Below are 23,129 nucleotides of genomic sequence, written 5' to 3' on the forward strand. Positions count from 1 at the left end.
ACGTGTGTGTGTGTGTGTATGTGTGTGTATTACATAGCCTAGGTACTGTTTCAGTTTAGTTTAGTGCTATGGTTTATTCTGGAAAAGACTTAATGTCACATTAAAAAAATGCCAGCCACCAGAAAATACAAATAAAGACAAAAAATGAGAGAGAAGTTTAGGAAAGGGAAGAAGCTAGGAGTGAAGTTTGGGCACAAAATACATGCAGTGAGGGTCTGTATACTTGACAGATATGAGCTGTGGAGATCTGGCCTGAGCTTCTCAACAGTCAGTGAAAAGAGACCCAGTTAAATGCTCAATGTTTGCAAGACAGATGCAAACCAGGTGCTCAGAAGTATGAATTCCTGACCCCAAGACCAGAAAAATTTCCCCCAGGAGGATTCATAAAGGGGACTCTGCGATATAAAGAGCAATGAGTGTCCTGGACAATGGTTTATCTGGTAAATACAGTGAGTCCCAAGGGGCTGTATCTTATGATGCTTCTGACAGCCCAAGCTCAGTTAGGAGGTCTAAGGGAGGTTGAGGAGGAGAAGACAATGTTGTCCATAATACACCCAGGCTCTATAAACCAACAGATTAGGAGAATGAATTCCTGAGTTCAGTTCCCAACAGTGAAGAATAGCTTTTATCTCTTTAGGCTTTGAGAAGCTGTCAGACATGCATATGTGTACATGAATTCACACATGCATGCACACACACACACTTTCTGGGATCACATTGTCGACTCCCAACTTCAGACCTCTCTTCTTAGGCTCAGCTTCCTCTCTGTGGTCTCACTCCTGGCTGACGAGGGGCAGGTCCTGGGTCCCCAGGGATATTTCTTGGCCAGGCTGGGTGAGGAGGGATTCCCTTTACAGGCACTGAGGCTATCTCAAATGACTTCATACTTCCTATTTGAACCCTGAGAATGGGATTTTAAACCAAGGTAAGAAAGCTAGAGCCCTAAAGGGGACCGTCTTCTGCTGGAGACACCGTCGGCTAGAGATCACACAGGAATGGGCTGAGGCTGAGCTCCAGGCTCTCCTGAGTCTCATTCCAGGACTCTAGGCTGTTGCTGCAGAGAAAAATTGAACTGAGATCTCATTTTGGGGAGAAAAATGTCGTAAGATAATTCCTCATTGGAGCTATGGAATGGCTTTACATTATATAATTTTATTCAAACTGATATGGGCCAATAAATATAAATGTGTGTGTTTGCTGTCTTAAAACATTTTAATGTTTAAAACATGATTTACAAATGCTGCTGAGGATGTCTAGAATTTGATTTACTGTGTAGTATTGAATGTTTATACTTGTTCCTTACAGAAATTCTTGCCAAAGAGCCATTTTATCTACAGGAATAATAAATAAGTCAATATGTGGATGGTTGTGCACATTTTTCCCATATGCATGGTACTTGGTAGATATTATTTTGCACACAAGCACTCAAAAGGTAAACTTGAGAGAGACACATGGATTCCTGAAGTCCAAAGTTTGGCCAGTTGTCCAGATGAGACAATTAATCTTGACCTAAACCGAAAAAACAAAGTCAGCAAGTCTACCTCTTAAGTGACATTTGGGCTTTGGGAATAATGAATCCATACCTCAGCACCAGTATTCAGCCATGTGTGTGCTTGTTCATCCATTGGTCCATTTGCTCCCTTAGCAAGTATTTATTAGACATCTGTGTTTCAATCGATAGCTTAAGCTTGTATGTGGTGTAGGTTTTCTTCGTGGGGGCTCAGAGATAACAGATATAAATTCCCCCTGCTTGAATTTATAAAGTATATAAGGCCCTGGAAATGATTTTTATCATATTTTATTTTACTTTTTTAAAAAAGTTTTATTTATAAATAAACAAAAGAGAGAGAGAGCAAAAGAGAGAGAGAACATGAGTGGGGGGATGGGCAGAGGGAAAGAGAGAGCCAGGCTCCCTGCTGAGCAGAGAGCCCAACACCGGACTTGATTCCAGGACCCCGAGATCATAACCTGAGTTGAAGGCAGACGCTTCACCGATGGAGCCAGCCACGCACCCCCAGCATTATATTTTAATACTCACAAAAATCCTATGGGATGGCAAGAGTATGAAAGAGCTGGGTTAGCTAAGTGGAAGTAAAGATGTTCCTTTTGTTTACTTGTTTGTTTTTATCGTTCCCCCTCCCCTAGTTATGGAAGTAATACATGTCCAATATTTAAAAGAATACAGGAATATTCAAGAAGAATGTGAGAAAGTACTGTAGCCTGACCTCCAGAGACATCTACATGCTGGGGTATAGATTTTTTTCGTGGAGTTACGTATATGCCTATGTCTGTGTATATGGTTATACACACGATGTGATTTCTTTTCTTGACAAAAATGGGATTGTACTGTGATATAATTATTATGCAACCTGGTTCACTTCCATCACATACCATCCCACTGTGGTTAGCAGTTTATATACCCATCATCCACCTCAGTTTGTACAGATCCAGTTTACTTTTGTTCATGGCTGTGTCATTCTTCTTTGCAAAAGTGTAGGATGTTTCTTTTGCTTTATTCAGGTTTTCCTCTCTTTCTCTTGTAGGTAGTTGGTCTTCTCTTGCCCAACCAGACACTGGCATCCACAGTCTTCTGGCAGGTAACAGTCCCTGGCAACAGAGGGCTCCTGAAGGAAAGACCCAACAGTGCTGGTTAGAGCTCCCTGTCGAGGCCCCTCGGGGAGAGTCAACCCACTTCCCACTCCTCCCTGACCCAGTAGCCACTGGGGAACCCCAGGACTTTGGATTTTGCTGAGCAGGTCCTAGCGGCCCATGCCTAGGCTATTTTATGTGATTAATTTTGTTTTTTTAAGATTTTACTTATTCACGAGAGACACAGAAAAAGAGGCAGAGACATAGGCAGAAGGAGAAGCAGGCTCCCTGAGGGGAGCCCAATGCAGGACCCAATCCCAGAACCCTGGGATCATGACCTGAGCTGAAGGCAGACACTCAACCACTGAGCCACCCAGGTGTCCCTGTGACTCTCTAATTTTTGCATATGGGGATGAGGGCTTGTTTGTGGCTGCCTGCTGCTCCTTGGCTGATTGTCCAAAGGCCTCTGACCTTGAGGCCCTCGGCCTCATTCAAGTCCATGGGGAAGGTAAATCCATCAACAACCTTAAGGTAGCAAGTATTTATGGAAAGGTACCACAGACCCTGGTGTCCATTCTTAGAGTCTGGGCCGTGGCTCCCTAAAAACAGTTGAAGCCTTGTGTGTGTGTGGGGGGGGGGGGTGTATTTGTGTGCCTGTGCAAAAAGTAAAGTAAGAAGAAAAACCTGTCTTCAGGAAAAAACATCAAAGTTTTCCCTAACAAAACTTCTAACAGCGTCCACATCTGGGCACTACAATAGCGCAAGACACTGGGCTGAGATGTTTTTGAAAGAGGTTCAGGGCTGGCAGTCATTCAGAGGGGCGAATGTTGACTTTCTCCAATAAGTAATATAACAAGGATGATGTGTGTTAACAGAAGTGAGGCCCGTTTGGGACAATGGATGGGGCATGATTCCAGGAGAGGTGACTATCTCTGGGTCGGGATGAGCTGCCGGTATGGGCAGGATCCCTGTCCTGGTTTGCCTAGAATGGAGGGGTTTCCCAGGGCTCCAGTGCTGCCACTGGCACAATGTCAGGCAAGCTGGAACAGTTGGTCCTGCTGACTTGTGGGGTGGACAGAACCACCTGTCCACCATGTGGACAGCACCCCATGTCTCTCTGGCCTCGATGTCACACCTTCCCTGACATCTCCTCTCCCCCATTGCCTTTCAGTGGCTGAACCAGAGCCATAACGCTTGTGTCAACTATGCAAACCGCAATGCTACCAAGGTGAGCACCACAGCCTGCTGTGCAGTGGCAGGGAACAGGCCGGGGTGACCCTCATTCTCCCTATGGTATGGCGAGCCGAAGCAGCGGGGGCTGTTTCCTCTGAGTTAAGCACTGTCCTCCTCAAAGCACCTGATTTAAAACTGCCCACCCTTCGGGAAGGGACCCACCAGGGAGGGGCTGTTCACATGAAGTGAAGAGGACCCAGAAAATGGGAATATAGTGGAGGCGGTGAGAGGGATGAGCTCTGTTGGCTTCAAAATCCTCCTTGGGCAACTCTTATCCCCAGATCTTGGATTAGGATGGCATCAGCCACATGGGGACTGAATTCCCCTAAAGCTTCCTCCAAGCTTGCCTGGAAGCTGCCTTGGTGCCCCCAGACTGTTGGCTGTAAAGTTGAAGGGCTGCTCTCGATGGGTGAGGGGTCTGAGGGTACCGGCACCTCCTCCCCAAAGTCCCCTGCACTTCTGGAACAAGCTCTTAGTGGAGGCCCTGTCCCCCTTCCCTTGTCTAGAGGGGAGCTAGGCCCCTGCTTCACTGGCAAGGCTGTCCGTCCTGTACTTCTGTCCAAAGCCAGTGAGAGAGGAGGAGGAGTCTGGATCTCCCTAGGAGGCTATCACCTGGGGGAGGAGAAGGTGTGGGCATTCTCTAACCTTGGGGGAGACAGGAGAGAGTTAGGGGCTGGCCTGGGTGGTAGGAACTTTGGGTCCTGAAACTCTGAGGATGCCTTCCCCCCCCCCATCTAAACCTTCAATCTGCATCTTGGGCATATGATCCACACACGTATACCTCTACCTGGATGGCTCCCATTTACCTTAACCCAAACACCTCCAAAATTACCGTCAGAGCAGTTAGTTAGAGGCAAGTTCTGTAGCCCTTTCTTAATGTTGTCCATTGCAACTGGGTTGCATTTTCCTGTAGAAATGTGGAGCAACTGTCATCTGCTGGATTGGCAGCCTGGTTGCTGCGCCTGGGGGTTGACAAGGCATCGGAGAGGCCACCAGGTGTGCCAGTCATGGCACCGCCATTTCCACCGGGCGGTCCTCCAGGTGCCAGCAGCCCACTTCCAGCGCTCATTTTTCCTACATTGGATCTGTTCACCCCCACCATAAATGACCCATTTTGGCCCTTGCTGTTGCCTACCTCCAGCCAGCAGGGTCTGCCAGTGAGCTCTTTAGAACGGGGCGAGAGTGCAGCAGGCCCTTTGGCGTCCCCTTCGCTGCCCTGTATATCCATGAAGGGAGCTGTGCTGATAGAGGCCCAGATCCCCTTGGCTTCCAGAGGGACCTCCTTCTCACCTATTGGTGGGCAGGAACATCTCTTGCTGGCTGGGGCTGCTTGCAAGGCAGGGTATGGCAGCTTTGGGCACCCAGTGGGCCTGGAAATTTCTCTCTGCCTTCCAGCCTTCCCCGGCGTCCAAGTTCATCCAGGGCTACCTGGGAGCTGTCATCAGTGCCGTCTCCATCGCTGTGAGTAACTCTGTCCCCACTTCTGTGTCCTGCAGCCCTGGCCAGACCTGTCTGAAGTCAGGGCCAGGTGAAGGTGTAGGAGACAGAGGTTTGTGTGGGTGGGCCACCAGGGCTGGCTTTCTAGGCAGAGAAGAGAGTAGATTCTGCTGACACTTTAATAGAGAGGCATGAACTTTATTAGAGAGAGTGTTGCAGATTTTAGAGAGCAGGTGGGGAGGTGAGGTGGTGCCCATGAGTGATGCAAACGGCAAAGGGCTACATACTCCAGCTGAGGGCAGGATGTCTGTCGCTAGAGGGGCCCATGTTCATCAGAACCCTCTGCAGAGGAGCTGCTCTTCACTCTGAATAATGTGGCTGATGCAGGAAGCAAGGGGCTTGGGAACAGTTGTAAAGCTGGCCCACATGTTAGCTCCCCTTTGCTCTGTGCCTGAGATCCCAGGACACTCTCATCTCATCCCCATCTTTGGTGATGGGGTCATATATCCAGTTCCTCCTGGAGGCCTATAAGCTCCTCAAGACAGGGGCAATAGGTTTATTTGAATCCCACAGGACTTTGAGAATAAAGCAGCTATTAAGTAGGCTAGGTCTGTAAACTGACTACGTGAGCATAAGGCTGCATCCCAGATGAGAGGGCTGAGTGCAGGCGACACAGTGAGGGCCTGGGCCAGAGCCAGAGTGGAAGCTCAAGTTCCCAGGACCTTCACTACACTCATCCCACTCATGAGCCCACCCTTGCATCTCCATCTGTACTGTCTAGATCCTAGCTGGGTAGTCTCCTATAGCTGACTCCAGGGGGTAAAGGTCACTTCACAACTTTGTTATTTTACCACACAATAAATACACTTAGAAAATGCAAAATTAAAAATTCATATATAATGAAGGAATTCACATATAATAATCCCACTTTCCTCATCTTTCCCATGTCATTAAATATAATAATTATTCACAACTCTGTACTAACCCACTGTACCATACACCATCATTTATTTCACTGTTCTGGGAAAGTAGGGATCTGCGATTGTTTTGTGATGGCTTCATTGATTCTGCTCCCATGTAGACCGTGTCCTCTCCAAATGACCCGTTGGGGAGTGATCCCCACTTTGTGCCCAAGATCAAGCTTCTCCGTGAATCCTTATCTTACCCCAAGCCAGAAGCCAGACATTTCCAAATCTATTCAGATGGCTTTTGCCAGGAGGCCTCAAACCCCACCCTGGTAGTCTGCAGCCCAGCAGAGACTTCACTTAGGGTCACACAAATCAGCAGTCCCTGATTCTGGGGGCTACTGGCAAAGATCAGGGTTCTGGTGAGAGAGGGGAAGGGGCTCTCCTCCTTGCTCTTCATAACTAGAGGAGTCTAGTTTAGCAGCTTGAAAATCCCATTTTCCTTCTTTGAGATTTAAGGGTGAGGTAGGGCAAAGCTAAGGGAGGAAGTCACATCAGGGATTATACTGAGTGGCCTGGACTGGAAAGGGCTGGAGTAAAAAGGACCACTGTCATGGTGGGCCGTCCTCCTCCTCCTACAGGCATGGCGCTCCACGCTCTCTGCCCCACCCAAGGGGCCCTTGGTTATTCCATCCCTACCACTTCCTAGGATCAGAGCCAACCCAGATTGTGGCTGCAGTTACTGGGGACTGGGGGACCCTCTAGGCTCTCAGAAGCATAGTCTTACTTCAAGGACTGGGGGCCTCAGGGACTGTGCCTGTGCTGGGGACACCCTCCTTCCAACACCCTGCCAAGGTGCAGGGTGCTCAAAGAGGCTTTTCCTGACTATGCCAGTCCAAACTATGCCCCCACCCCTAAGTTCCAGAAACTTCTGTCCTTCCCACACACTGTTACGCCCCATGTCCTGTCCTGTCATTGTTCCCCTAGATTACAAGTTAACCAGGGACAGGCCCTGTGTCTTCTCCCCCGCCGAGGGGGCACAAGCTCTGCTCCATAAATGCTTGTTAATTAGGTTGCTGATTGATTGCTGGCCTCGGGAGGCCCCTCTCCGACTAGACCCATGGTCTCAACCGTAGCGGCGTCCCTCTGCCTGACGTCTTCACACAGTGAGGGGCTAGCTTCGGCAGATGGAGTGGAGTTTCTGACTTGGAAAATCTGCAGCTTGCTCGCTTTTCTTTTGTGTGTGTAAATCACAAAACCTCCAAAGAAAGAAGCTTTAGTTTATTTTCCTTTCCCTTGTTCTCTGGAACCCTGGGCCCGCGGCCTCATTAACTGATCTCTGCTTCAATTAGTGACAAATCCCCTCCCAGGGAGAACCTGTTAGGAGGAGATGACCTGCAAACAAGTGTCACGGCCCCAGTGGTTGGCCCAGCTCTGGCATTAATTAAAACGAGTCCCTACAAGCAGGCGGTGCGGATGGGGGGGGGGGGGCTGACAGGCTGAGGGCAAATCCCAGGGACTGGGGACAAGCTGGAGTGAGGCCAGGCCCCAAGAGTCCAGCCTCCTCCCTGGACCTTTCCTCTCCCTCAGAAGACCCAGAGAGCCCTGACCTTGGCCAGCAACCCCCAGCGTCAAGGACCCCCAGTCTGTATGGCCCCCTGAATGGAGTCTCGTGGTGGTGGGACCACCAGTGCAGGGGTAGCAGCCTTTTGGTGAACTCTCTAAATAGATTTGGCAATGTCTGGCTTCTTGCTCGAGAATAAAAAAGAAATTTTGTCTTAAGTTATTTTTGAAATCTAACAGTTTGCTGTCTTTTAACAAAGGAAGCCTCTGTCAGCCCTCACTGTATTTGAGTTTGGGGGTTCATGATGAGCACATCTCTGGTCAGCCTCCCCAGGCCCTGGCTACACAAGGGTGAGACGCTCACTTCTGCCCTTCAGAGGTGTTTGTGCTGGGGGTTATACAGATTGGTATGTCCTTCAAGATGCAGAGAGGAAAAGCTGAGGATACTCTGTGGTAGAACCAGAATTATGATGAGGTGACCCTCAGGTGTGGTGGGAATTATGGAAGGGGCCCCTAAGTCACACAGAGCCAACTCTTCCAGAATAGAGCAGAGAGAGCTGAAGGCAGGATTGGGGGTTCCAGGTAGAGGGCACAGCACGTTGAGAGGCATACAAGAGAAGAACATGACGGACTCCAAAGTGGTGGGGAAATGAGTGTGGCCATCATGGGATGAGTGATGAGGATGAGGTGATGGAGAACTGGGGAGTAGCAGAGCCACTTATGAAGCACACACAGTGCTTTGGACTCAGGGAGATGGGGTGTCGCAAGGGGTGCAGGCAGAGTGGGTCGGAGAAGTCATGGTGGGGTGGCAGGCCCAGCAGATGATCTCCCTCATGGACTCCAGGTCCTGGATGAGAATGGACCTGTGGCTGGAAAGGAAGGCTCAGGCTGAAGTCTTACATGCTGGTCAGGAGCCGGTTGGAGGAGCCAGAGTATGAGAGACACTTCATGCCTGGTCCTCAAACCCCTCACCTTCAGCCAGGTCTTAGGTGGCTGAGGCCTTTCCCTGTTGGGACATTGCTGATCTCCATTCCCAAAGGGTCTGGGCCCTGAGGGGTCCTTTTTGCGTAAGGACACAGTGATTGTCAGCTAATGTCTATAAGATACTGGAGTACAAGGAGGTGTCCCAGGGGCCCCTGGGCTGAACCCCTACCCCTCCAGTTCCTACGGCTCACTGGCAGCTCCATGTCCCAGTATTAAAACAGGAAATAATCACCATATCCATAATGGCTAACATTTCTGGAGTGCCTTCAATGTGCCAGGTACTGCATAGGTGCTCCTTTCGATTTTATACATGAGACATGGAGGTGAAGCCAGTGACAAAACTAGGATTCAAACACAGACTGAATCATGCACTATTCTAATACAAAGACCCTTTTTTCTTCCTGCTCCCATTGTGGTAAATAGGAGGGAAAAGCCAAGCAGTGTTGTTGGCTTCCAGTTTAGAGGAACTGTTACTGTGCCTCCTGGCAGATAGGTCTGCCCTCAGATACCCTGGGAACAGCAGGGACTGGAAGAAAATTTTTGAGAGGCTCTTTAGGTGTAATGTGGTTAGACCCTCTATCCAACTTCATACTTGGTTTCTGCACCTGTGTTTTCTGGCCAAGGTTGAGTCAGTAGCATATATTTGTCCTTGGTCTGTAGCATGCCCCACCTCCTGCCAGATCATGTCTGGCTGGTTCTGTGGTCGAGGGTGTACCTCAGAGTGTTCTTTGTGATCAAGGGTGTTCCTCAGAGTGTTCTCTGTGGTTGAAGATGTACCTCAGGATATTCTCTGTGATCCAGGGTACCTCAGGCTGTTCTCTGTGGTTGAGGGTGTACCTCACGGTGTACCCTGTGACCCAAGGTATACCTTAGAGTATTCTCCGTGGTTAAGGGTGTACCTCAGGGTATTCTTTGTGATCCAGGGTGTACGTCAAGGTGTTCCCTGTGATCCAAAGTGTACTTCAGAGTGTTCTCTGTGGTTGAGGGTATACCTTGAGTGTTCTCTGTGATCCAAGGTATACCTTAGAGTGTTCTCTGTAATCCAGGGGTACCTCAGGGTGTCCTCTGTGGTTGAGGGTGTACCTCAGTGTTTCTTGTAACACAGGTGTACCTCAGAGTATTCTCTGTGGTTGAAGGTGTACCTCAGAGTTTTGTCTATGATCAAGGTGTACCTCAGAGTGTTCTCTGAAGTTGAGGGTGTACCTCAGAGTGTTCTCTGTGATCCAAGATATATCTCAGGGTATTCTCTGTGATCCAGGGTATACCTCAGAGTGTTCTCTAAGGTCAAGAGTGTACCTCAGAGTGTTTCTGTGATCCATGATCCAAGGTGTACCTCAAGGTGTTCTCTGTGATCTGAGGTGTACCTCAGAATATTCTCTGTGGTTGAGGGTATGCCTCAGAGTGTTCTCTGTGGTTGAGGGTATACCTTGAGTGTTCCCTGTGATCCAGTGTGTACCTCAGGGAGTTCTCTGTGGTCAAGGGTATATACATACCTCCGTGTATTCTCTGTCAGGGGTGTACTTCAGGGTGTTCTCTGTGATCCAGGATCACAGACCTGCTGTCCTTCTCTGGACCTAATGAAGACAGGGGCCATTAGCCTGAGAATCCCAGACCAGACTATTGTCTCACTGCTTTTGCTATGATTGGCTTTTGGGTTAGAGGGCCCATTGCATGGACCCTGTAGCAGAATCTGAAGTTTTCCAGAAGCCCGCAGATGGTGATATTGGCAGTGGTGAATCTGACATGAATATCGGTTCTACATCTATTCTATTCTGGGGAGGACAAGTTGTTGTCCCCTCCTACATGTGAGGAGTCTGATGTAACTGGTTTTCTAGCAAGTGGCCCGCAGGTCCCTGCAGGGCATGGTTCAGAGGTCAGGATTTGCTAGCTGTTGCTAGCAAACAAAGCCACTTGGCTACAGCTGAAGCTGATTGGCATTTTAGCCTGTGTATGACTCTGTCCCAGCCACCTTGGCCCTTTGCCTATGGAGGACAATTGACCTCCATAGAGGGTCACCGAGTCAACTTGGTTACCAAGAGATTATTCTACCACAGGCGCCCTCTGCTGGGCATTTTTGGCACCTCAAAGATTCTTTGAACTGCCTCATCCCTTGCCCCACCAAGGCTCACTCAAACTCCTAACCATCTGCTTACATTATTATCCATCACCCAAGAGTATATCTAATTTCTGAACCTCGTGCCTTCTCTCCTTTCAGGCATGTCTTCTTCTCCATTGTTCTCCAGGGCTCCTCGGATCCCTGTAGGTGCCAGCAGAGTTCACAGCTGGCTATGGACTACCTGGTATTTCATGCTTCCAAAGCTCTACTGAGCCTCCTCCCTTCTTATCTGGTTGCCTACTACTTACGCTTCAGGGCTCAGTCGGGCATCCCCTTTCTCAGAAACCTTCACGGCCTTGGGGCCACCCCCTCAAGGCAGAGTGATAACCATCTGCTCAGATGGACTTAGACCTGTGTGTGTAGCGTTTAGCACCATAAAGCTGTGTTTGTTAAGATGGACAGCAGTGAGTGCACAGGAAAGGTCTCCTTTGTGGCTCTTTTTCTCCTGTCTCAGAAACCACTCACTTGACTTATTCTAGAATATTTTTTCAGCACCTACTCATTTTCCCAGACACCAGGAATTCAATGAGGAGTAAGAGAGACACAGGCCCTGCACCCAGTGCTTAGGGCCTACTGGGAGAGATGGACATTGAGTAAAGAGGCCACAGGTAAAAATAGTTCTGTGCTATTCAGTTTTTATATATTAAATATGTATTACTTTGATTCCCAACATTATAGGGAGGTAAATAAATATATACTTTGAGACTGTGATAGGGACAGGGAAGAAAGAGATATGAGTTCTGTGAGAAAATGTAAAAGGGGAGCCCCAAGTGAAGAGTAGGCCTCTCTGACATTTAAGCTGAAAAGTGAGGAGGCGAAGGGGGAGCAATGCTTGAAGGCTCTGGGGAGAAAGGTGATGGAGGGTGGAGGACAGGAGGGAGAGAAGGAGAGAAAGAATTGGCTCATGGAAGGAGTGGGCCAAGGCGAGGTGGCTAGAGCCTTGCAAGCGGGGCCCTGTGGATCTGCAGTGAGAAGCCCCTGAAAGCCTAAAGCAAATTGATGCCCATTTTAAGAAGATCATTCTGGCTGCTGTGTAGAGAGCAGACTGGAATGAGCAAGAGCAGAAGCAGGGAGCCAAGTTAGGAAATGGGCAGTTGTCCAGGGAGAAGAGATGGGTGATTAAGGTAAGTGGCCAGAGCAGAGAGAAGTAGTCATATTCAGAATACCTGGAAGACAGGACAGGTAGCCCTGCATGCTGAGCTGCATGTGGGGAGGGAGAGGCTCCTGTCCAGAGAGACTCATGGATTTCGGGCATCAGGAGCTGCTAGGAGTCAGAGCGGGCAGGGGGTGGGTGAGGAAGAGCAAGGCCTTCATTTGGGATGCGTGAAGGTGAGTGGCTGAAGCCCCTTTAGCTAAACGCACCCTGCAGGGGTTTGCAGATATGGGCTGAAGTGGAGGGCCCAGCCTGCATGCCTTGCTCAAGCCCTATCTCATGCGTCCTCGCTGGCTTCACAGAAGGGAGGCTGCTGTTGGTCTGGGAAGGACTTTGGTGCTAGGAGACAGCTCATAGCTGCACAGCTCATGACACTGGAGATCTTGTGTCACGAAGCCCCCACCACACCCTGGTTCTTGGTGCTGGTCAGCACTTACCCCGCCTTGGGGATGATCAGGAGGCTAGTCTTCCCTCTTCTGCTCCTGTACATGCCCATGGCAAATTCACTGGCTTGGGAGCCCCAGCTTGGAGAGAAGTGACCAGAGAAGCTTCCTTAGGCCATTGCCAACATCCCAAGGGTCCTGGGCTCTTGCTTCTCCCAGGACTCCTATCTGCTGACCACAAGGGGAATATCATGTGCAAAATCCATACCCTGTTTGTTTTCCTCTCCGCCAAAATGGAGCCCCTGTTTGGTTAAATTCTATTTTGTGGCTTATTTGGAGACTGTTAAAACAGACCCTGGGGGACCCTCAGCAGTAATTGTTCCATATCTCATTATCTTGCCCGAACCCGATTATTAGCTCAGATTTTTCTGATCGCTAGCTGCTGTTCGTGATGAGTTGTGTGCCATTAATGCCAGCTGGTTCCCTTAAACAGGACCCACCATGCCAGGGAAAATGAGCTGGCATTCAGAGCCACCAGCCACTTGGCTTTTTAATTTTAATGGGCTCCACCAAATGTTCCAGGCCAAAGGGCCCCTGAGGAATCAGAACAGACGGGCTCCCAACCCCGGTCTGCAGCCCACCCTGGTTCCTTCCCAGGCTGATGCCATCCTAGCTGCTGGGACAGTAAGACCTGAGTTGGGGGCTGGGGGAGGAGTGGGATAAGTGGCCATTTGCCTCCCCCGTATTTGCACCTTCCTGTTATCTGGCTCATCATCGGTGGGTGGGCAGGGTGACCTCACCAGCCTCTAGTCTCCCCACTTTGCTGGTCCCCAGTCCCTTCCCCAGCTCAGGCATGCTGGCCATGGTCAGGAATGAGCATGCTGGGAAGACCTCAGTGAGCTTCAGGGAAGGGCAGGCCAGAAGAGATCTGGAACCCAGGCTTTGTTTTCTCTCTTCTTTCCTCCCCACTCCCGTGGCCTCCCACCCAGAGTTGGGGAGACAGGCTGGGACACTCACTCTGGACTGTGCCAGTCCTAGCCAGAGGGAAGAACAGCCAGTCAGGGAGGCTTGAGGACAAGTCTGAGTATTTGCTGCAACCAGTGGCCACTATTTCTTGTCCTTCCACCACACTCTAGCCCTGCTTGCCCCCAAGAGGCTGCCAGGGGAATGTCCCAGCTGCCTGCTGGCCACCTGAGGGCTCTTGCTCTTTCTAAAAGACTGTAGGGCGTGGGGGTGGGGGTTGAACCTTTTGTCTTATAGCTGAGGTTGGTGCAGGCAGGGCTGGATCAAGGGCCCTATCTTCCCTCACAGGAGCTGCCTTCCACTCATCTGGGTCACAGCCTCAAGCTGGTCTTTTCAGGGAAGCTTTTGCTACTCTGACAATTTTAAATGGCACATTAGACATTAAAGCATCCCTCATTGAGATGGAAGACACTTGGAAATAAATGGCACAGTTAAGAGCAAACTTTTGGAATCAGCAGACCCCTTGGTTCAAATCCTAATGTTACATGCCTCATAATAGCTGTGTGTCCTTAGGTAAAGTTACTTAACTTCTCTGAACTTGTCTGAACTTCTTTGAATCTGTAAGGAGCAGAAGTCTAGGAGTCTTATGGCAGGCATTTAATTTAGACATTTAATGTGACATGCTCAGCTCATGGCGTGGCACCTCCCCTCCTCTTCTCCATCACCAACACCTGCCGGTGTGTCCTCCTGCCTCCTTCTGTACTTTCCCTCCCTGTACCCTATAGTAACATGTTCCCTGGCATTTGGGGGAGGGGGTCACAGAAATAGAGTCACTCACTGCTGAGAGCTGTGGAGACCTGAATTTGAGGAGTTCCATCTGCGTGGCAGGGCAGCCTAGAAGCAGGGCAGCAGGGCCTAGTGTTGGCTAGCAGCTCCCTGGCCTGCCCTGGCGTACCAGGGAAGTGTGCCCAACCTGCCACACATCTCCCTGCCTCCCAGCCTTCCCTTGAGCAAGCAGAAAGAACAAGAATTGGACTCTGAGGATCAGCCTGAGGCTTCCAATATAGACCAGACACCCAAGAGCCCAAACTGGGCTTGCCTGGCAGCATTCTGGCTCCATGGGGTCCTGGGATACCCAGGGGCTGACAGGGTGGCACTTCCCAGGTCACTGCACCATTCTTCTTTGACTGCTGCAGTCACCCTGCAGCCCCAGAAGCTTTCCCAGGGCTCTGCATCTTCTTCAGCGACCTAGAAGGTTGAGGTCAGGGCTACAGGTACAGGGTGGCTTGCTAGCTACCAGGTGTGCCAGAGCTGAGAGCAGGTTGCCCCAGGCATCCTTAGGCCAGAAGCCCTGTGGTAGGCTCTGCTGCCCCTCCTCCCAGGAAAGATCTACAGGGCAGGGGCTAGCTCTGGCCTCAGACTGGGGGAGCAGTGGCCTCTCTATACCGTTTCTGGTCTGCCACATGCATCTCGCCTTTTCTCTCTCTATGCCTGTGCTTGTGCTGTTTTCCTCACCAAAATTCTCTTTCTTCTGCTCTAACCTCACCTTTCCCTCCTCCAAGAAACTCCCCTCTAGCCTTTGCTAATCTCCATCCATCCATTTGTTTGTTGGTTCATGCGTTTATTCCTCAGTTACCAGTTTATTGAGCTAATACTACATGCCATTTACTGTCCTAAGTGCTGGTCATACAAACATGAAAAAGGCGGGGTCCCACATCCCACTCCAGCAGGGGCATCGGATCATGAGCAGTGAACCAAGTGCTGGGACATGTGAGGGAGCAGCTTCCTGCCTGGGAGAGGTGACATGCTTACATCGCTTCATTTATGCTCCAAGCTCATGCTAAACACTTTACTTACATTCTTATAGCAGCCCTGGGATGCTGTAGATGTTACCATTCCTTTTTACAGACAAGGAAACTGAGGGAGGGAAAGGTTCAGTGACTCCCACTGTTAGTAAAGTCACCAGAGGTAGAGCTCAGAGGTGGGCCTTACAGAACAGATGTGGGCTGGGTAGAGAAGGCAGACATTCAGGTCCCCAAGTAGGAAAGCCCCCATAGCATCTGGTGAGCAATAAACTGGATTCCCAGAAGGAGAAGGTGGGGTGTTAAGGGAGTGGGAAGGCTGTGTGAAGGAGATTGTGCCTTTTCACCCGGGGCGTGGGGAGGAGTTGGTTGTGGCCAATCTGGTTGGACCTGTGTTCCAGGACAAAGGACAGCACAGGGGACGGAATGGAGTGGGGAGACAGGGGAGGGAAAGGTGAAAGCAAGGGGGGCCCCAGCATCCCAGGCTGCGTGAGGGGGCTGGGGTCTATGGGAAGAGGGCAGTGAGCTCAGGAGGTCCACTGCACCCCCTGTCCTGTTCCGGGCTGCTCTGCTTAGCTCAGCAGCCACTTGTGGCAGGTATGCCAATGCCCTTCTCCTGAGTCCTGGTGGTTAGGTCCATGCCTAAGGCCATAGTGGGGCCTGAAAAATGGAGTGCTCAGTGGCTGAGGCAGGATGAGGGTTCTCACATTTAATTTACTTGCTACTTATGTGTTCTTCTAACAGCAACCTTTCCTTTCTCCCTCCTCAGAGAGATTGTGTGTGTGTGTGCTCAGTGTGTGTGTGTGTGCACGCGTGGGCATGTGTGTAGCTGAGGCTTTCCCCTCATCCTTCCCCACAGGCTGGTTAACTGGGATGTCAGGGCAGTGGTGCTTTGCATAGTGGCGCTGGAGCCCAGCCGAAGCAGGTGGCGCTGAGGATTTGGGGTCTGGGGCTGACAGTGCCCCTCAGTCTCCATTCCTGCCCCAGCCTGCCAGGCCCCTGCAGCACCACGCACTTTCTCTTCTCTCTTCCTAAGGTGGGCCTTAATGTCCTGGTTCAGAAAGCCAACAAGTTCACCCCGGCCACCCGCCTTCTTGTCCAGAGATTTGTGCCGTTCCCTGCCGTAGGTAAGACTTGCACTTTGCAGAGGTGTGCATGTGCGCGTGTGTACAGCATGTGTGAGTCCCACCCGGGTGTGCGGGGCTGCAGGGCTCTAGGGGAGCTGGACTGCCTTTCCAGACCTCCTCTGACTTCGGGGGTCTCCTGGTGTTGACAACTAGGGCAAAACAGGTGTAGACTGAAGTAAGGGTGATGGGGCCCTGCTGACGAGCTCTGTGACTGAGGTTCTGCTTTTAGCACAGGGATTCTTAACCCAGGGCCCTAGCTCCCCAAGGGGCAAGTAGATAGAGTGCAATGGATCCTATGGTCTTGGCTGGGGAAAATGACTACGCTAGCCTCTAACTGAAGTTGAACATTACCTTCCATTGTGAATGTAGGCAGCAAACCACAGTATCAAGCAAGAGCTGTGGCTCTTTCACCCACAGAAACCACAGATAATTTCAAGTCCTATTACAGTTGTTATAAGGATTTTAAAAATACTGTTTATGTGTAATTCTAACTCAAAATTATGATATTTATTTAATCGGCTGGTAGGTCTTGTTTTTTAATTCATTAGTTAAAAAGCACACCTGTTACTGTATCACAATTAAAAAAATATTTTGATCATGTATTCCAATATAATCCCGTGTGTTCCATTTCATGCATTTGGAGACATTATTTGGAGTTGGGCATATAGGTATCTCCTGGCCAGGAATCACAGGGATTCCTGGTGCAAAAGAAGGTGCCTGCAAGTCTAGTGTTCCGAGCCCTTGGGTATTTTTTTTTTATTAGATTTCAATTTGCCAACATATAGCATAACACCCAGTGCTCATCCCATCAAGTGCCCCCCTCAGTGCCAGTCACCTAGTCACCCCCACCACCACCCCACCCACTCCCTTTCCACCACTCCTTGTTCGTTTCCCAGAGTTAGGAGTCTCTCATGTTCTCTCTTCCTCTCTGGTATTTCCCGAGCCCTTGGGTATTGTGGACCGTTTAGGCTCTGGAAGTCTCCATTCATAGTCAGGTAATTGTGATGCATGCGTGTGTAGAGGGGATTTCACTGCCTTCAGCCAAGACTTTGCTGGTCTTAGAGCCTTTGAGCTTCCAGGAACTGCCTTGGGCCATCCCATCAAGCCCAAACTGACTCTTAAGAATCCCACACTGGGGCACCTAGGTGGCTCAGTCAGTTAAGTCTTTGCCTTCAGCTCAATCCTGGGGTCCTAGGATTGAGGCCTATGTCTAGCTCCCTGCTCAGCTGCAAGCCTGCTTCTCCCTCTCCCTCTGCTCATGCACTCACTCTCTAATAAATAAATAACATTTTAGGGCAGCCCTGGTGGCTCAGCGGTTTAGTGCCACCTTCGGCCCAGGGCCTGGTCCTGGAGACCTGGGTTCAAGTCCCATGTCAGGCTCACTGCGTGGAGCCTCTTCTCCCTCTGCCTGTCTCTCTCTCTCTCTCTCTCTCTCTCTCTCTCTCTCTCTCTCTCAGGAATAAATAAATAAAATATTTTAAATAAATAAATAAATAAATAACATCTTAGAAAAAGAAAAAAAAAGAATCTCACGCCTTGCCTAGGGAGTTTTTAAAAACTAAAAAGAAGGTGGCTCCATGGCACAATGGATAGCACATTGGACTTCTACAAACTAAAAAGAAACATTGACAGAAGCATGAGGCTGTGCGTGATTAGTTGTCAAAAGAGGCTTGAACCATCATACCAAATTTCCTATTTGATGCCAGAGCACAAAGATGAGGGCATACCACAGGAGTGGTGTGAGGTCCTGTGACCTCCTGGGTGCCAAGGCTGAGTCTGAAGAGCCAGAATAAGACCCAGACTCATGGTCCTAATCTCATTCTTCACCTCCAGGGTTCAACCTCCTCATCTGTAAAATGGGGACACCCATACCTTCCTATAGGCCAGAGCTGTAGGAAGATCAGAAGAGACCACAGATCAGCTTCCATTCATAGGAAAGTGCTTTGGAGCACCTGAAAAGCCCCTTTGTGAAGGTGGGAGATCATTACCTGGCAGCCCCACCTCCTCAATGGCCAGGGGCTAATGAACTCCCAGGACCAACTGCCCAGTGAGCGTCAGCTGACCCAGATAATTGCTATAGCAACTCCACACTTTTAATGAACTCTCAGCTATTTCTGGCATGGGCCCCTCATGGAATGACTCTTTAGATCTGACTTTGTTAAGGGGCCTAATTTAGCAAACAAGGCTGCCGATCTTACACTGCTCACTACCCTGGGCTGGAGGGTCTGATGCAGCCTCGGAAGGTGGCAGCTGTTAGCTGCGCTGGACTGGATGTGGGACTCGGCCAAGATGTAATCTGTCCTTGAGCCAAGGTTCAAACAAAGACTTTGCCAGGGGTCCATTCCAGCCTTGCCCTGCCGGCCATCTTGCTGTATGACCTTGAAGGTGGTCTTAACTTCTGGGGCCCCTTCAGGAGGAAGGTCCCTCCTTTCAGGTTTGACCCTGTCTACCATCCCTACCTGAGACTTTCTGTCCCTCTTTTGGGCTCCAGCTCTCTTCCTGTCTTATCCGAGAGGAACCTCCAGGTCCAGCCATTGTTGAGAGGTCTTGAGATCCCACATATCCCTATCCAGTTACACAGGTTGCACACAATGTGGTTTGCAGTCCTGATAGTCCTTTGTTTGCCAGGACCCTCAGAGCAGCAAATCCTTTCTGGCTGCTTCCTCAGGTCTGCTGCCCAAGTCCTGGCCGTGTGCCTGCCTCCCTTCCACCTCTCTGGCCCCCGATGTCCTCCCAGGCTTGTCTATAAATGGGTACCTGCTGACCCCCTCCGGTAGTGTGCATACACGGTGGTGTGTAAGATGATCAAACATGCCCCTCACTCCCTTCTGAGCCCTTTGTCCTCTCAGGCCATCACATAGCCCCTGCACTTGGCTACCCTTCACTCTATTCTCAGGCTTAGACAGCCTCTCTAAGCCTCACTGCATGCTGGCAGGGTCTAGGTCCCTCTAGGCATTCACCCTGCTTTCCATGGCAGGCTAGGCCAGGCCAGGCCATACCAACATCAAGGCCATCAAGAAGCTTGCCCAGGACTTGCTTTACCTTGTAGAGGGTCCTCTGCCCCTTCAGACCCCTGGCCTGTTGGGGAGACAGTATTCACAATGCCATGAGTGTCACAGGAAATCTTTGAGGCAAGTGGAAATGATGGGATTAAGCCCCAGTTATTGGGATGTGTGGTGGGGCTTGGTGAGGTGAGTAGGAAGCAGAAGGGGATCTTGGGGGAGGATGGGTTCCTGAAGGGGCATGTGTGCCCTGTGCTCAGAGGCCATATCCCCACTCCCTCCTTCCTGGCCAGGCTGGGAACTCAGGCTCAGGGAAGAAGGAGGCTCCCAGGACTTGTGGCTCCTCCCCGCTGCCCTACCCAGCGAGTTCTGCCCTACTCCAGCCTGCAATCTGGAAGATAGGAGGACACCTCTCTTCACTGGGCCCCACATGCTGCCCAAGAGAGGGATCTGGGCACAGGACACCTCATTTCCCATCCCATCCCTGACACTGCTCATACCCCTCCCGACCTTAGACCAGACCCCACTTCAGCCTCTTCCCCCCCGGGATGTCTGTGACAACACTACAGGCCTCCCCTGGGTTTGCAGGGGCCCCACAGCTCTCCCTGGCTTCCCCAGCAGACTTCTGCTCCCCTTCACACCCCACATTCTCTCTCTCTGGGAGGACCCGAGGCAGAGCGAGCCAGAATAAACACATTCAGACTCTCTGAAAGTTATCCTGAGCTGGCCACAGCCCAAGCCTCAAAGGCCTAGCCCACGCTACCCCAGCCCACTTCGATAACCCGTCACCCATGTAGCTGAGAAACAGGATGTGGTCCAGAGGTGCCCCACCAGGAGCACCCTTCCTCCAGGCTGACCCTGGTTTCTCAGCCGTGGTTGTATGTGCATGTACCCGCGTGCTGAGTATCTGAGAAGCCCCGAGGATGCCCACTGAGCCTTTCTCTCCCTCACGGTGGTTTCAGAGCCTTGCTGTGCCCGGTCCAGAGTAGCAATCATGTGGGAAAACTCAGTTTCTATTTATACATGGAGATGTTAGGAAAGACGGTGAGCTCAGGAGCATGTGTGCTGGCATTGGAATCGATTGGGGACTGGTAATTAATTTGTTTAGACCTTAATTAATTCTCCAGTTCTTTCTTATTTGTGGACTGTCACGCTTAATTGTGTTCAGGAGCTCGAGCTCAGAGCAGGCCCTCCATTAATTGATGGTTGCTGTGAGGTGGGAGTTAATGGTTTGGGGAGCTGGGCAAACAGTGTAATTAAAGGTCAGTCGAGACATTGGAAAAATACACCCCCCTCCTCCAGGTCCAACTGCCAGTCTCCACTAGCAGAGTCCATTCCAGGGGAGTTAGCCCCACAACAGCCTTCTCATGAGGCCTTGGGCCGGGAGCTGGCTGGAGTGGCCAGTGGGAGGAATGCAAGGTCACAGATGCTGTGAGGGCACCCTGGTGAGAGCAGTAGGCCCATCTCATCAGGCATGTGTGGGGCAGGGCCGTTAGCCAGGGGCCGAGAGAGAGGTAGGGACCCCCAGGTGTCACCAGCGAGCACCCAGCCTCTGTGTATATGTGTGCAGGGCCTAGGGAAGGAAGGTGACCTGCAGATCACCTCCCCTGTCTCTAGCTGCCCGGCCACATCCAGCAGGGGACAGGCTGGGTCAGGTGCTAACAAAGACCCCCATGTGGGCTTTGAGCTCCCTCAGGGGAGGCCCGAGCCCCAGCTCCAGCCGACACCACCCCCCCACCCCCCCCCCACCCCCGTGCACAGGGAGTAACCTTCCTGTATGGGCCAAAGTGCCAGCCTCATCATCCCTTTGCCGGGAAGCGACTTCTCCCTGTGCTGTCCGCAACAGTCCCCTATGTTAAATGTCACAGCTTATTTCATCAGGAAAAAAACCTCTGCACTACCAGGGGTCTGTTCTTCAGGAGGCTGGGGCCGTCTTCTGGAGAAGGTCTTCTGTTCACACATCTACCCCACCCCATCTCCTCACTCCTTTCACCCACCAGGCCACAGGGGTCTTGGTGTCACTGATCCCCCTTCACAGCCCCTCCCTTGGTGTTTGAGCCACCTTGCTTGCCTGGTCTAGGAGGTGGCCACAACAGTGTGCCCAAGCCCCAAAGCTCAGTCCTGACCTCCTCCAGCCTCATCCCCTGTGGTAGAGGACGGCAGGGTGTGTCTGTGCCAGCTGGGCCTCATGACGTATGCTCCTTCCATCCAGATCAATGATAATATGGTGTCCACAGCCCTTAGGCCCCTCTGGTCCTTTCCTTGACCTGGGCCCTGCTCATACTCCTTTGCAGCTGTGGTGTATTTTGACCTCCTGTCTGCCTCTGTCAGGAGCCCCAGGCCTTTGCACGTGACCCTGTTTGCCTGGAATCTCCATTCTTCCCATTACCTCAGCCTCCTCTTCTACCTTCTCTTACTGCCAGGCCTTTGATTCTCAGCTCAGACACCACCTCCTCCAAGAAGCCCTCCCTGGTAGCCCCAGTGAGGGTTAGAACACAGCACCCTGTATGTGTTTATGTGTAACCCAGAACTGCCCACTTCGTTTCTGAGTTTGCCTCCTTTATCAGACTGTGAGCTCCCCAAGACAGGGACGAGATCTCATTCATCCCCAGCCCCTAGGCTCACTTTATGCCTGGCACACAGTGTTCAATGTGGGTGTATTTAGTGATCAAATGAGTGCTTGGACAGAAAGGCTTTGAAATTGGATACCCACAGTGGAACCCCAGCATGATGATGTTGGTAGCCACATTTGATGGCTGCTTGGACATTTATTCTGTGTTTTTTTTTTAACTCTTATTTTTAAAATTATTTTTTGAATCTTTTGTTTTCTTATGTAAGTTTTCACTAACACTGTCATTCACACTTTTAGTTGGCAGGCCTAGGGTGGATGACCAATAGGCCACCTTACCAGGTCATCCAGGTCACATTCTCCAGCCTTTCTGGGTTAGATCTGGAAGGATAGGTGCGCTGGTCTGGGTACCATAAGCATGAGCAGCCCTAGAACTGACATGGGCCCCCACTGTGTGTCGGCTTCCAAGAGGACATGGGTAGTGAGGCCAAGTTAGCCAGACAGAAATCTCTAGTGATGCATTTCCAGGGCTCTGTTGTCAATCTTGTCCCCTGCAGTTAAAACTGCCTTGGTCACATACAACAGTGGGTCGCATTCAAGGAACAAGCATAGCAACTTGGCAGTGGTTGTGAATTCGTGGGTAAGAGGTGTAGGATCTAAGATTGCAAGTTTTGATATAAGGTTTGCTGTTCAAAAAATGCAGCTACACGAGTGTAGGCTTGCTGAAGACCTGACTTGGCCAGACTACTTAGGATAAAGATCCGGGGATTGTGGGCCATATGCTCAGAATATGTCTGCAGTGTGGTGTATGGCTCTGAGGAGGCCCACTCAGACTTCAGCTACATTACTAGAAACAGAGAACCCAGAACAAAGGAAGGAGTCTGTTTAGTTCTGGACTCCACATGTCAAGAGATGCTCCACATCTAAGTGGGAGCCCAGCAATGGTTGCAGGATCTTCTGAAAAACTGACAGATTATTATTGCAATGAGCTGCCTGACCCATCAATTAGGGAAGCGTCCAAGTAGCAGCCTGGCCCAAAAAGCTGTGAAGGGGGATTCCTGTGTGATCAAGTCACCTGTTCTTGGGCAGCTGGCCCAGGACCTGGCATACAGTAGGTGCTCAGTGAATGCATATTGAATGAATGGCCTTCTGGGTCAGAGATTTTATAATGACTGAAATCCAGATAGTAGAGAAATCCAGAGACACAGAAGGTGGGAAGCCCAAGGCAGGGGAGCGGGTTATGAATGCAAGAGGAATAGAGCCAGTGGGAGTGGGCCAGGCTTACGGGGGAAGGGCCCATGCA

At 50.7% G+C, this 23,129-nt stretch overlaps 1 protein-coding gene across 2 annotated transcripts in view; it reads left to right on the forward strand.

Moving 5' to 3' along the window:
• Positions 1 to 23,129, forward strand: part of SFXN5 (sideroflexin 5) — a 122,221-nt gene that overhangs the window by 64,196 nt on the left and 34,896 nt on the right. The window contains exons 7-10 of one of the 2 annotated variants that reach the window (XM_055312683.1): positions 2,544 to 2,597; positions 3,761 to 3,817; positions 5,218 to 5,283; positions 16,165 to 16,255. In XM_055312683.1, the coding sequence (XP_055168658.1) occupies positions 2,544 to 2,597; positions 3,761 to 3,817; positions 5,218 to 5,283; positions 16,165 to 16,255 (268 nt within the window). The remainder of the gene's footprint in view (positions 1 to 2,543; positions 2,598 to 3,760; positions 3,818 to 5,217; positions 5,284 to 16,164; positions 16,256 to 23,129) is intronic. The other variant, XM_055312684.1, reaches the window with a different exon arrangement.

The sequence above is a fragment of the Nyctereutes procyonoides genome, unplaced genomic scaffold (assembly GCF_905146905.1).
Source record: "Nyctereutes procyonoides isolate TBG_1078 unplaced genomic scaffold, NYPRO_anot_genome, whole genome shotgun sequence".
NCBI classification, from domain to species: Eukaryota; Metazoa; Chordata; class Mammalia; order Carnivora; family Canidae; genus Nyctereutes; species Nyctereutes procyonoides.